Genomic DNA, 12869 nt, shown 5'->3' with positions numbered 1-12869 from the left:
TTCTTTCTCCTTGCCCTTTTCTCTCTCTCAGACAATTCATCTATACCCCTCCTTTTGCCTTCCTCCCTGTCCCTTCTCCATTTTTCTCTCCCTTTCTCGAGGTAAATCCTTCTTCGCTCAGGGTCAGCATCACGGCGTTCTCTGTAACACCGCTGTGTTTCTGCTGGACTTAGTGCGGGTGACATTCCTAAACAAAGGCATGCATTGCATTTTGGTAAAATCAGGGATGCAAACAGCAAGAACTCAAAAAAGAGAGAACTTTCTGAACCTCGGGGGGGGGGTTACCACGGATCTTTTGTAGCACAGAGGAGATATGTTGGTCAAACATTCTGTATGTAGTGTTAGTGTATGTTTATGAGTTGTATAACATAATAAATTATCTTGAAGGAGTAGATGTTTACCAGTAAGCGTGACTCTAATAATTTAACAATATGTTAAATTATTATTTGTTTTAAAAATGTAAATTACTTATCAAACAGGTCCAATTCAGCTACCAATGAATGAGCAGTAGTATGCCTGTGATAACATAGATTGAAAAATAAGCCGAAGTGATACCTCTTCTCTGAATAGACAAGCTAAGCCAGTGTGCTGCTGTTAGCCAGTGAAAATAGAGCGCAGAGTGGCAACTCTTCACTTTGATACACAATCTATGTCAGTGCGCTGCTGTAGCCTGGAGAGTTTCTCTGCCTTTTGGCTCGTGCTGTGCCGGTGCAGCTGTTACATCAAATTCCGTGTTAAAAATAGATTCTGTTTATATTCCGGCTCATTCCGCGATTCCGTGATCTAAACACCCTCTGTGGCCCTCAGGCCTTCAGGAGGGCGGTTCCACAGACTTCGACCACAGGAATCAGTTTGTTCTGATTTGATAAACAGGTAGGAACAAGAACATAAAGAGCTTAGTAAACCAATAAAAGGATCTTCAAATCAACTCTGAGGCAAATAGGGAGCCAGTGCAGTGAGGAGATGAGGTGCAGTTTTCCACCGGTAGAAATAAGCTAACCTCTGGAGAAACACACCTCCAGGGTCAAATTTAAGGATTTTTCAGGTTCAGGCTCAGGTTGTCTGTCTAATATTCAGGCCTCTTCTTGAAACACAACCATTCCTTCTCGCAAGGGGTGGAAGAGATCGAAGTTATAAGTCTGTGTGAAAGAGGCAGGATCCTTTACGGGGATCAATAAACACCAATAAAACCATAAAAAGTAAAATGGTAAATGGACTGCATTTCTAGTCTATTGACCACTCAAAGCCCTTTACAATGTCTTTGCCTGACATTCACCCATCCACACACTGATGGCAGAGGCTGCCATGCAAGGCGCCTAGCTGTCCATCAGGAGCGGTGAGGGGTTCAGTATCTTGCTCAAGGACACTTAGACACACTCTGGAGGAGCCAGGACTGAACTGGGAACCCTCCGGTTACTGGACAACCGCTCTACCTCCTGAGTCATGCCGCCCCATAAAAGCATTAAATGACCTGATTTCTCTGAGCATTGTGTGATATTCTGAACTCTCTGATCTCCAGTAGATAAACTCATAATCTCACTCTCCTGCTCCATGGGGACATCAGAGTCCAAAGTCAAAGCATTTCCCAACAACTATTATTCAGTGGTGATTTTTGTGATTTTGAAGTAACATTACTTCAAAGAACAACCCAGTGAGATAAATTTGCATCAAAAGAACTGCTGGGTTTAGTTATTACTTTTTGTATTATATACTTTAGTACATGCTGAAGATGCTAAGGGAGTTCATTTTGTGCTTGAGTGGCAGCACAGAGTCAGAAAGTCAGAAAAGTACTATTGCTCGTGCTGCATTGCATTGCTTACATGTGTAGTATGTGAATGTAAAGCATGTTTTAGCAAAATCTAGCAGAGATTTAATGCATAAAAAACATACCTGATTATCAACTTCATTCTTTTTATTGTGCAGCACTATGTTCCATTATGTGGAGGCTAATATTGGTAAATGCTTAGTGCTGTCACAGTGATTTTGAAAAGTAACACATATCAACCTTACATTATTTGTACTTGTTACAACTTTCATGTATGCCTGTAAAAATTCATTGCATTGGCATAGTGCAGGGGTAGGCAACCATGTGCTGTAGTGAGCTGAGAGGCTGCACGTTTTCATTCCAACCAAAAACTCCACCCAGTGATTTCACTGATAGCCTCAGAGTGGAGGAACTGATCACTTAGAACTGCATCGGCTGTAAAACAAGAAATCAAGGAAAAGGAAAGGAAAAAAATACTGCAATTATACTGCATATTGCCTATTTACCGCCAGTTTAATGTTATGAACCTTTGATGATTTCTGTAATGCATGTGAGATTGAGAGTGGTTGCTAAACATAACTGCAGTATGTTATGCCTGCAAATACTAAAAAACAAAAAAACAAAATCTGAAATATATCACATGTAAAAGTATTCCTCAGTGTTCTTATTCTGCAACATAAGTATGTATATCAGTACTACAGGAGTGTCACGTTTCATTCCCTCTGAAATCCTCATTACAGTGCAAAGATAAGATAAGATAAGATATGCCTTTATTTATCCCACAATGGGGAAATTCAGTGTTGACAGCGCACTCAGTGCACATAAGTGGACTGTATAAAAATAAAGAATAAAAAATATAAAAAGGATACATAAGTATACATATATACAATATACAAAGTATACATATATTAGGTAAAATGTACCTATACAAAAGGCAGTGTAAATAGGCAGTGCAAATATGGATTTGAGTAGAGGTATAGATAAGTTAATATGGTGCATATGTGGTGCAGTTATGGTGGGATTAGTTGTAGCACACTTGTGAATATAGTTTGTAATTACATCAACTGGACACATGACAAAAGAAAAAACACAATCAGCGATGATGTCTATGCTTCCCTTGATTGACTGTCATATTCCACAGATTGCCATGTTCAGAAAGCTGGAGGCCTTGGACCCAGATGAGTGTAACATCGTCCGATGGAACGGCTCTTTCCTCCACAGCGGACACATTTGTCTGGAGTTCGAGCTGCTGGCCATGAGTCTGTGACTTTCTGCAACACAGAGGTTACCTGTCTCTGCCTATGAGCGCAATTCGTCCAATTCTACTGCAGGTCTGGTGAACCTTCTTCTTGTGTGGATACAGATGTAGCCAATGTACAAGTCCCAATTTCTACTGCATGCTTGTTGAAGTGAAGATCAATTGAATTTGAATGTTTTATGAATGCAGTTGAACTTGTCATAACAAGAATGTGTGTTCATGTCTCTTCAGCTGGCCACAGCACTGAGCCACCTGAAGGGGATTGGAATCATCCACGCAGACATCAAACCTGAAAACATAATGATCGTGGACCACCAGGAGCCGCTGAGAGTTAAACTCATCATAGACTTCGGCATAGCCTGTCATGTGTCCGAGGTTAACAGAGGTTCTGTTGTTCAGAGCCTTCGGTACAGGTGAGTAACTGGAGACAAGAGAGCTTGTGACTTGAGGGCTGTCAGTTCAGATCAGAGGATGGAGGAAAAAGTAGAAGACTGTGCTTGGAGCTGTGTGAATGTGTAAAAGAGAAGATGTGTTCAGTGGACTTGCCCTGGATAAATAAGGGTTAAACACTGTGAGGATTGTAGTCTTTATGGCTGATCTAATGTGCTCCTTTTCTTCCTCCAGGTCTTCAGAAGTCCTGTACGGGCTGCCCTTTACAGAGGCCATAGACATGTGGTCTGTGGGCTGCGTGGCTGCTGAACTTCTCATTGGCTGTCCACTCTACCCGGCTCAGAGCAAATATGATATGGTCAGTGTTTCCTTAAAGACTGCAACAAGTCCAGCATCCAGTCTCTCAGTGACAGTGATGCTACCAGAAGTTTCTTGAAACTAGTGACAGTCTTATAAAACAAGAAATGTCTCTTCATATGCCTCAGAAATTTCAATGCACCATGGACTATTACTGTTTGCTCATTTGTAATGCTGTGTTGTGTCTCCAGATAAGATACATAGGTCAGACTCAGGGTCAGCTGCCAGACCATCTGATCAATCTTGGACTGTACAGCTCTGAGTTCTTCAATAGAGACACTGAAGGCAGCGAGCATCTCTGGAGCCTCAAGGTACCATCACTACACCACATCTGTCTGTTTGTCTGTCTGTCTATTTATCTATTTGTCTAAGTTATATGGTTCACTGTCTACAGGAAAAATGAGCTCACCTGAACTCTGTCTCTTTTTAGACACAAGTACAAGTTTGTTCTGTCATCTGAAGATCACAGACAATATGGCTGCTGTGGAAAACAGGCACCATTTTGTGGAGCTCCTGAAGAAAACACTGCAGCTGGACGCTGACCAGCGTATAACACCAGCTGAGGTGCTGCAGCATCCCTTTCTGTTCATGGAGCCTCCACCGAATCAGCAGGCCAAGACAAGGGAGAGGGTGTCTGTTGATACTGGACTGAGTGGCAGCAGGTAGGTGTTGTTTTGTGTTGTGTTGGATCATTTCACTCTACTGACTGTTTGGAGGCAGGAGATTTAAATGATCTTTGATGTCAACAGGGGCTCAGACCACCAGAACTCTGAGTGCACGAAGGGGAGAGTCAGGTAGGCACAGCTACACCTGACAAGAGCAAATTTACCATATATCTCGCCACAACGGATCAAAACAGTTTGAAGGCATTGTCTGTAGATATTAACGAGAGCTTTGGACTTTGCAGAGCTGCATCCACAAGCACGACCCCTGCTGTGGAAATGGCTGCGGCCCAGCAGACAAACGTGTCCTCTCCCAGCCTGGAGGATCAGGACAGTGCAGCAGCAGACATCCAGCCTGGTCAGTCACTTGTCTAAAGGCTTACAACTTCATTGTGTTTGTAGTTGTGACCTGAAGAGTGAAAAGAAATGTGTCATTTTCAGAGGCTGCTGCCAAGAAGATTAAGAAGGAAGGCCACATCAGGAGCTTCTGCAGAAGGACGCTGAGGTGTCTCTGCTGCTGTTTGTCCAAGGAAGAGGACAACTGAGAAATGTCCTGACAGAACAACTTTCTGTGCCACTGATTCCACAGAACAATAAACACACCTTTTCCTGTCACTTTTTCCATTATGCTTGCATTATCAATTTTTTCACAATTTATACCAACATATGCAAAATGTTCATGTTGTGTGTAGATAAGAAATATAAAAATCACAGAGAGAAGTATACTTCAAATATAGAACTGAATTGCAATTCAATCGTGAATAATCAAGAATCATACTTAATTCACCATTCCGACGCTGGCAGCATGCATAGTTACTGTTGCTATGTCTCACAAGCCATTGCCCTACCTCAATGCAATCACCTGGTCTCACTTCAGCAGTTGCAACTTCAAGATGTTACTTCTAAACAAATTCATCTGCTTACCTGCTAAATATGCATAATAGGACAGAAGTCTAAGGCTTTGCGAACATTCAATCCAAAGGGGTCCTCTGAAGTCTGAACATGCTCGCAGACTGAGCACACATTAACGTTTGTTACGTCCGGAGCTAAGATGCCTGGTGAACTCCTTTTGACCTCCTTGGGTGAACTGAATCCTTAACTGAAACAACCTCTGGTTTGGGACTGTATACCTGGGCGGCCTTCTAGTGTCAAGGACTAGTAACATAACTAATGTCTTGTAAATGCACTGAGAATAATTTTCTTATCATCCATTTGATTGTTGCCTTGTGTCTTTCCAGAATAAATGGACAGTGTTCACACATGGTTGGCCTGATCAAGTCCCTCTAGGGGTTGAAACTACATAATTTCAGCCATGTCCCAGAGCAGCATAGCTGTACAAGTATACCACAGCAATGGCATGTCCCCAAAGGTGATAAAATAGAGCCTGTTCCCATCAACCATGTAGTGGTTGCAAAGCCATCTGAGAGCAGAAAGAGACGCCCAGTGGTGTGCAATGTCGACACTTCCCAAAGGTAAAATTACATTACATTAGTCATTTAGCACTTTAATCCAAATCAACAATGGTAGTAAGGAATCAGGAAGACGATGTGACAAAGTCAAGCATCCAAATAAAATATCAAAAAAATGTATTTATAGTACTATAATAATGTTTACACATAAATTAGGTTACACAGAAAAGATTATAGAAAATATATTGTTATTATTATTATTATATACATATTTTTACATGTAGAAAACATCAGTACGTTAATTTATGTGATATGTATTCTTAAGACTTCCAGATGTAACTGAGCAGGATGTTGATCATCTGAGTAGCTTGACTGGAACGCCTTTGGCACACATTCTATCCACCAAGGTGCCAGAGATGACCACCGCTCTTGGAGCAGTCCAGATTGGCTCACTACTGTCCTATCAGGTAAGGCAACACTTAATCTAGTCAGTTACAAACACATCCCAGAAAAGGGTCATATAACAACAACCTGCCTATTTCTGGTTTATATTCGAGAAAAGGTTGGCTGGTATGCAATCTGATAGAATTCTGTATGTCTTAACTTTCCGTATAAGCCACTCACTGTGTATCCTGTGTTGTGCAATTTTTGTTCTTAACATCTGACTGTGACATCTGAAAACTACCTACGGCAAATGGAGGGATATTCAGACACAAACCTAGCTCTTTTAGCTCTTCTTGTATAGTGAACCCTTTATAGCATCGTTCTCTCTAATGTAACCATGCACTGGTGAGTGCTTTGTCAGATATTTGTCCAGTAAATAGCTCTTACAAAAACAACAGACCCGCTTGGATCACATCCAATCAATGCCTTTAGGGTTGAGCTTGACTTATAGTCACTGTACATCTGGCTCTGCAAAGCCATTGCAGATGGCACTTAAATTCAGTACCATCTATGATGACCAAAGTGGATGGAAAAGCTTTTCTGAACTTTTTTGGCATGTTGCTTATAATGACGTCTCTATGAGGCCATATGCTTAGTTGTCCTAATTTGAAGTGCATCAGGCTTATCCATGTATTAAAAACAAGTCCTGATGACAGCAGAGACACTCCAAATCTGAACGCCAAATCCTTAAGGCCAAAGTTGTGTCTCAGCCTACAAAGGGTCAGAAATAGTCCATTTTCCTTCCCTAAGAACTTGGTGTCCCTATGACCCTTCACATTAGGCCCCTCACTGCCAGCAGGCACAAGAAAAACTAACAATCCCAAAAACTTTAATATGTGACACCAGTATAATACTTAAAGAGTCCCTTTAACTTTGTCTCTTTTTGGACCACCCTTTCCATGGCACAGGTCTGCTCCTTTGTGAGGGACTGGATTTTCTCTTCCTTCTTAGTCAGCTGCTCTCTCAACCATGCTATGGTCCTCTCCTTCTGTTGCAGCTCTGTCATCAGTCTTGCTACTTCCGCACTGCTTCCCAGTAAATCTAAAGGGTTAACCCCTGGAAAGACAAATGTTAGATTATTGTTTTGACAATTTCCAAACAGACATGACTTAACCAAATTTTGCTTTTATCCTACAGACAAGAGATCTGAAGAAAACGCAGCCGGTTCCACAACAGAGGTGAGGAAATCTCTCTGTGCACCAGCCTTCTCCAGTGAAGCTACCAGATGTCTACAAAGAGCTGAATACAGCAGATGAGAACACAGACCTGATAGCACTGGAAATGAACACTCAGGCGCAGGCTATGTCAGATGACTGGTTTAAAGAGAGGAGCTCACGGCTGACAGTTTCTAAGTTTGTGGATGTGTTAAACAGAAAATTTATGGAGACAGTCTTCCCATCAAAATCATTCAGAGCTGCAGCAACAGAATATGGGAAAAGAAATGAGACAAGGGCCAAAGCAAAATTGGCCCTTGGCACTTTCATGAGTGTGGCCTCGTTGTCAATCCAGAGTTTGATTTTTTAGGAGCTACACCTGACGGGAAGTTGTGTGCCAATGGTGAGAGTGGGATAGTGGAAGTGAAATGTCTTTATAAGGCAAGAAACCATGTCATATCTGATGCATGCAATGAATTCCCAGATTTCTGTTTACAGAAAGATGAGAGAGGCACCATTTCACTAAATAAGTCACATGACTACCCTGCAAATACAGGGTCAACTCATGGTGACAGTTCTGTGAGCTCATTGTTTTTACGCAGAAAGATATCTTTGTGAAAGAATACTCCCAGACTTAGAATTAATGGAAAAATTATTGCACACACTTGCTGCATTCTTTAAAGAACATGCGGCCCAGTTCCTAAGAGACAGACCGTAGTAAACCCTTACATTGTCCTTCAGTCTGAGTAGCCGTGGAGGTCTGTGTAGCTGAAGGGCCCTATCTTGCGCCAGAGTCCCTAAACCCGTTATGTGGGGATTTAGCATTGTGCAAGAGGCGTTCCCCCGCAAAAGTTGCTATCTTGCGCACCTGCGCTACCCGCTATATTATGCATAGGTGTCCATGGTCCCCTCACTTTAATTAACTGGGACTGTACTTCAAACTGCCCAGCTCACTTACAACTTGGAGGGGATCAGACTTGGTTACCTGGCATATATTTTTCAGTAGATCATTGCTATGAAAAACAGACATGCTTGCTATTTGTAGTCTAATTTCTCTCTCCGTCCTGTCTCTTTCTCTGTCTGTTGTCTTTTTTTTCCTTTTTTTTTAAAAAAACAAAAATCAGAATCAAGGTGGACTTGGAGTTTATTTTTCTGTTTTGTGTTGACTGTGGGGGTGGCAGCATTTTATTTTAGTAATGTATATGTTTTTGTATTAAAGTTAAGAAGGCTAACTTTCTGTGTCTTTGTAGTTATTTCCCTTTGACGTTGCATGCAAGGAATTCATTGGTGCAGCTGTAGTAGTATAGCTTGTTAATGAGTGGTACTTTTTTCAGTGCACAGTTACCATATATTTGAATGGAGTTTTCCTTTGATGGTAATCAAAGGTAAATATTTTAAAAAATATATTGCAAATTCTGCACCTAATACCTCAAAAGGATACTGATCATTTCAGTTCACATTCCCATTGATGAAAGCATACTGGAAGGTAGGCTAAACCTACTGGATAAAATCTGATTAAAAAGCCTTTAAGATTTTCAACCAGCCCTGGAAATTCCACTGTATAGAATCCAATTAAAAGGCCTAAAAGATTTACACCCTGTCATATTGGAAATTCTACTGGATAAAATCCAATTACAAAGCCTATAAGATTTTAAACCAGTCCTATTGGCAATTCCACTGGATAAAATCCAATTAAAAGGCCTATAACATTTTGAGACGGTCATATTGGACATTTAGGGCTCTATCTTTCACACTGTGCTACCCGTTGCCACTACCTGCTACCCGTGAATTACGCATTTAGCAGCTTCTACTATCCCTAAACGGTATCTTGCGGCCACACTACCCGCTATACGTTATGCCGACTCCGTTATTTGCGCCTGGAGGTGTGCCTGTGGGCGTGTTTATGCGCTTTCCCTACAATTGTTATCTTGAGCACACACTTTAGGGAAAGTGGACAGCGGGTCCTCAGGACCACTCGCTATCCCATTTGGGCTTTTACAAGAGCACACCCAGGCGGCTTCAATGCGCGTCCACTTTGACACATGTAGATGTGCACATGCGGCTCCACCTCCCGAATTAACTCGCCTATAAAAAGCCACCTTGCTTTAGCCACAGTTGAACCCCTGAGAAAATGGCAGAGATAGTACTAAATCGCGACTTCCCTCTGTCCATCACGGGTTTCGGTTTGCGGATTTGGGATATCGCAGCCTGCTCTTAAAGGCAATGGCACCTGGCACACTGGACAGTGTGTAGAACCCTGCCTTTCCACCGTCATTAGTGTAATACATTCCAGTACTGTGTTATCTGTTGCAGATTTGTCCAAAACAGACACATCTTCCAATCAGATGCTAGATACTGTGACATAATAGAAGGGCTTCAGAGCACAGAATGAAAAGAAACTCAGCTTTGCAGTGGGGTTCCTAGAGGAAATCAATGTGGAAGTTGATCATTGAGTCTGTCAGTATCATTCTCTGCCACTTCTCATCAGTTATCACAATTATATCAGTTGTCACACATGCAGAATTCAGGAAGAAATCGTGAACATTTTGTGTTGTACTCTTAGGAATATTGTAATGGCTGTGTCTTATCTCCTATTACTTCCACTGGACATCGATTTTGTCTGCACAAGCCAGTGTGTAGATGTTTTCAACATCTGGTTGTAGAAACACACACTGCACCTTTAAGATTTTACATCAATCAATCAATATATCATATTAAGTAAATGGACATCTGATTCTATCGTCATATTCAAATACATTTTTCATGACTTTTGTATTATAGGAAAGCATGGCTAGAGACAAATTGTCAGTTGAGGAGCGAAGGAGAAGAAATAGAGAGTACCAGCGAAAGAGAAGAGAAAAATTAAACAGTGATCCAGAGAAGAAATATGCCATGCAAGCGGAGGAAAGAGAGGTGGAAGAGGAGAGTTCAAGACAAAAAAGTTATACAGATAGACAAGATGGGGGACAGGGCACAGAGGAGTCGGAGAAAGCATTGGAGGGAGGCACAGAAAAGGTCCAGACAGAAAAGGTCCTGCGAAGGTGCAGTGCAGGAGGCAGACACCCCCCCAAATAGCCCACAAGATCAAAATATTATAAAATACAATGCCAGAGAGTCTCGCAGACAGGAAAGGGAAAGAAAGAAAAGAAGTAAAACACGAAAAAGGCATTCAAGAGAAATAAAAACTTTGAAAGAGAAGCTTAAGAATGTAACAAAGCAACGAAACAAACTGAGAAAAAAAAATTGCGCACAAAAAAGGCTACAAATAAAACACCACTGGACTCTCCAGGCACAGAAACAAAGAAGATGCTATCAGGAAGCAACATTAAGAATCCAAACATCAAAAAATCAATTTCAGAACTATTTACAACATAATAAATATAATAAATAAATAAATGACAAATATCATAAATAACATGTATACACACAAATAAATAAACAGACTGGTAACTAACATATTTACAGAAGCCTAAAGATAATCTAATAAATTAAAACCATATACAATATAATAAATATAATACATGCAAATAAACTGTTAAAACTATATGAACATATTTACAGAAACCTGAAAAGATCATTGCTGCCGAGGGGAAGAAGCAGGTCGGGGCAATGACCTCAGCAGAGAGGGGGACACTCATCACCATGGCCATGGCGGTGAATGCACAGGGGAATAGCATCCCCCCACACTTCATCTTCCCCTGAAAAAAAAACAAACAAACAGGGAACACTGGATTGCCAGTGGCCCCACTGGTTGCATCGCAACAGCCAATGGTTCTGGGCAAGAAAAGGACTTTGTGGTCTTCCTCCGCCACTTCGTCCATCACTCCAGGGCGTCTCTGGCTTTCCCCCAGCTCCTCCTGATTGACAGTCATGCCTCCCATCTTTCACTGGAGGGTGTGGAGTACTGAAGGCACACCCAGGGAAGACTGTTGCCATCTACGACGTCCCTGGTAAGATAAAGGGCTTTATGAATAAAGTGCATTTCCTACAGCATGCACCATTTGCAGTGATTTTTAAAATGTATAGTAGCCTACATAAGCTACACAAGATGTTGGCCTAGACAATATGCTTAAGCTTGAGGCAGAAAATTGTGTTCTGTGTTCAATGGTCAGTGTTCCTTTCTTGTGATGCAGGTGCAGTTGCAGTGGCTCTACCTCCTGCTGCAACACCGGGGAACATCATGGCTGGGTTTAAGGTCTCGGGGATATGGCCATATAACACCGAGATCTTCGGTGACAGTGACTTCTCCCTGTCGTTTGAGACCCACCGCCCAGCACACCTGTTGGAGAGCAGGCATCATGTATGTTATCAATTTATCAAGTTTAACAACTTGTGGGAGCAATGTGGTACATGAAATGTCCTCAAGCAAGTAACAATAGTAAAATGTATCTATGTATCTAGCAGCACCAGCAACACCTCCTGCCTGTGGGCCAGCACCTGCTGCATGGGTCCCCACTGCTGCCCGTGGACCAGCACGAGTTGAGTGCATCCCTCCTCCTCCCATCCCTCCTGGGATAGTTTGTATCAACTATATCTCTACCTATCCATCTATCTAGCAGCAGTGTGGGTCTCACCTCCTCGGCAAGATCCAACTGTCCCGAGTCCCTCAGCGTCTGAGGTATCCCCAACACCAAGTCTCCTCCAGCAGCCCTCCCCAACGCAAGCCCTGAAGTAGTGAGGCCTTTCCCTAAAGCGGAGGCAAGAAAAACACAGCCCAACGGGAGACGCCAGAGAACAACCACAATATGGACTGACACACCAGCCAAAAAAGCCCTCGAGGCTGAAAAAGAGATGGCAATGGCAAAACATAAAGGCCAGTGTAAAGTTGAGCTTTTTAAAGGCGCCAAAAAGGTGTGTGTGTGTGTGTGTGTGTGTGTGTGTGCAGAGTACATAATGTTCCTTTGTGTGTTTACGTGTGTAGGACTACACATAACTGTGAGACTTTGCTTACATGTGTGACAAACAAACATGGTGCCTTACTGTGAGTGTATGTGTGTGTCTGCAGGGAGACCATGCCATCCCAGGGCCATCGGCTGTAAAGCCACCTGCAAAGAAAGCACCCAAGAAAGTGCCTGTGAAAGTGCATGTGAAAAAGACAGCCAAGTCACAGAAGAATGAGGTGATTACACATGCATAGGCCATCATATGCTTACAGCACGTGTGTGTGTCTCTGTGAGTGTTTACAAATTAAATTGTGTGTGTGTTTTCAGGAGACTCAAGATTCAGCTTGCCTGGTGTGTGGGGAGATGTGGTCAACATCACTGCCAGGTGAAGTCTGGGTCCACTGCATCAGCTGCCAGGATTGGGCCATGGCAGAATGTACACCTGACCCTGAGTCGAAAGAGTACATTTGTTTTAATTGTGAATAACTGATCTTCTCTTCTCTTGTCTTCTCTACATGTTTCATCTTGCAGAAATTCTCATGGAGTG

The 12869-nt window shown here is 42.2% G+C and overlaps 1 protein-coding gene across 1 annotated transcript; it reads left to right on the top strand.

The window, feature by feature from the left end:
- Positions 1-3048: 3048 nt before the first annotated feature.
- LOC115363048 (homeodomain-interacting protein kinase 2-like) lies at positions 3049-4230 on the top strand. The gene is made up of 5 exons (XM_030057121.1): positions 3049-3096; positions 3255-3436; positions 3648-3771; positions 3962-4081; positions 4201-4230. Exons 1-5 carry the CDS (start codon positions 3067-3069, stop codon positions 4228-4230), a joined length of 486 nt encoding a protein of 161 aa, XP_029912981.1. The 5' UTR covers positions 3049-3066.
- Positions 4231-12869: the final 8639 nt, after the last annotated feature.

This window comes from Myripristis murdjan, chromosome 8 (genome assembly GCF_902150065.1).
Source record: "Myripristis murdjan chromosome 8, fMyrMur1.1, whole genome shotgun sequence".
Lineage (NCBI taxonomy): Eukaryota > Metazoa > Chordata > Actinopteri > Holocentriformes > Holocentridae > Myripristis > Myripristis murdjan.
Note: the sequence above shows the minus strand (reverse complement) of the source record. Positions and strands in the feature narration are given on the sequence as shown.

Coding starts and splice junctions, on each gene's coding strand:
- LOC115363048 (XM_030057121.1), top strand. CDS start 3,067: ATGAGCGCAATTCGTCCAATTCTACTGCAG. Junction 3,437..3,647: donor GTTCAGAGCCTTCGGTACAG/GTGAGTAACTGG, acceptor TTCTTCCTCCAG/GTCTTCAGAAGTCCTGTACG. Junction 3,772..3,961: donor CTCAGAGCAAATATGATATG/GTCAGTGTTTCC, acceptor TTGTGTCTCCAG/ATAAGATACATAGGTCAGAC.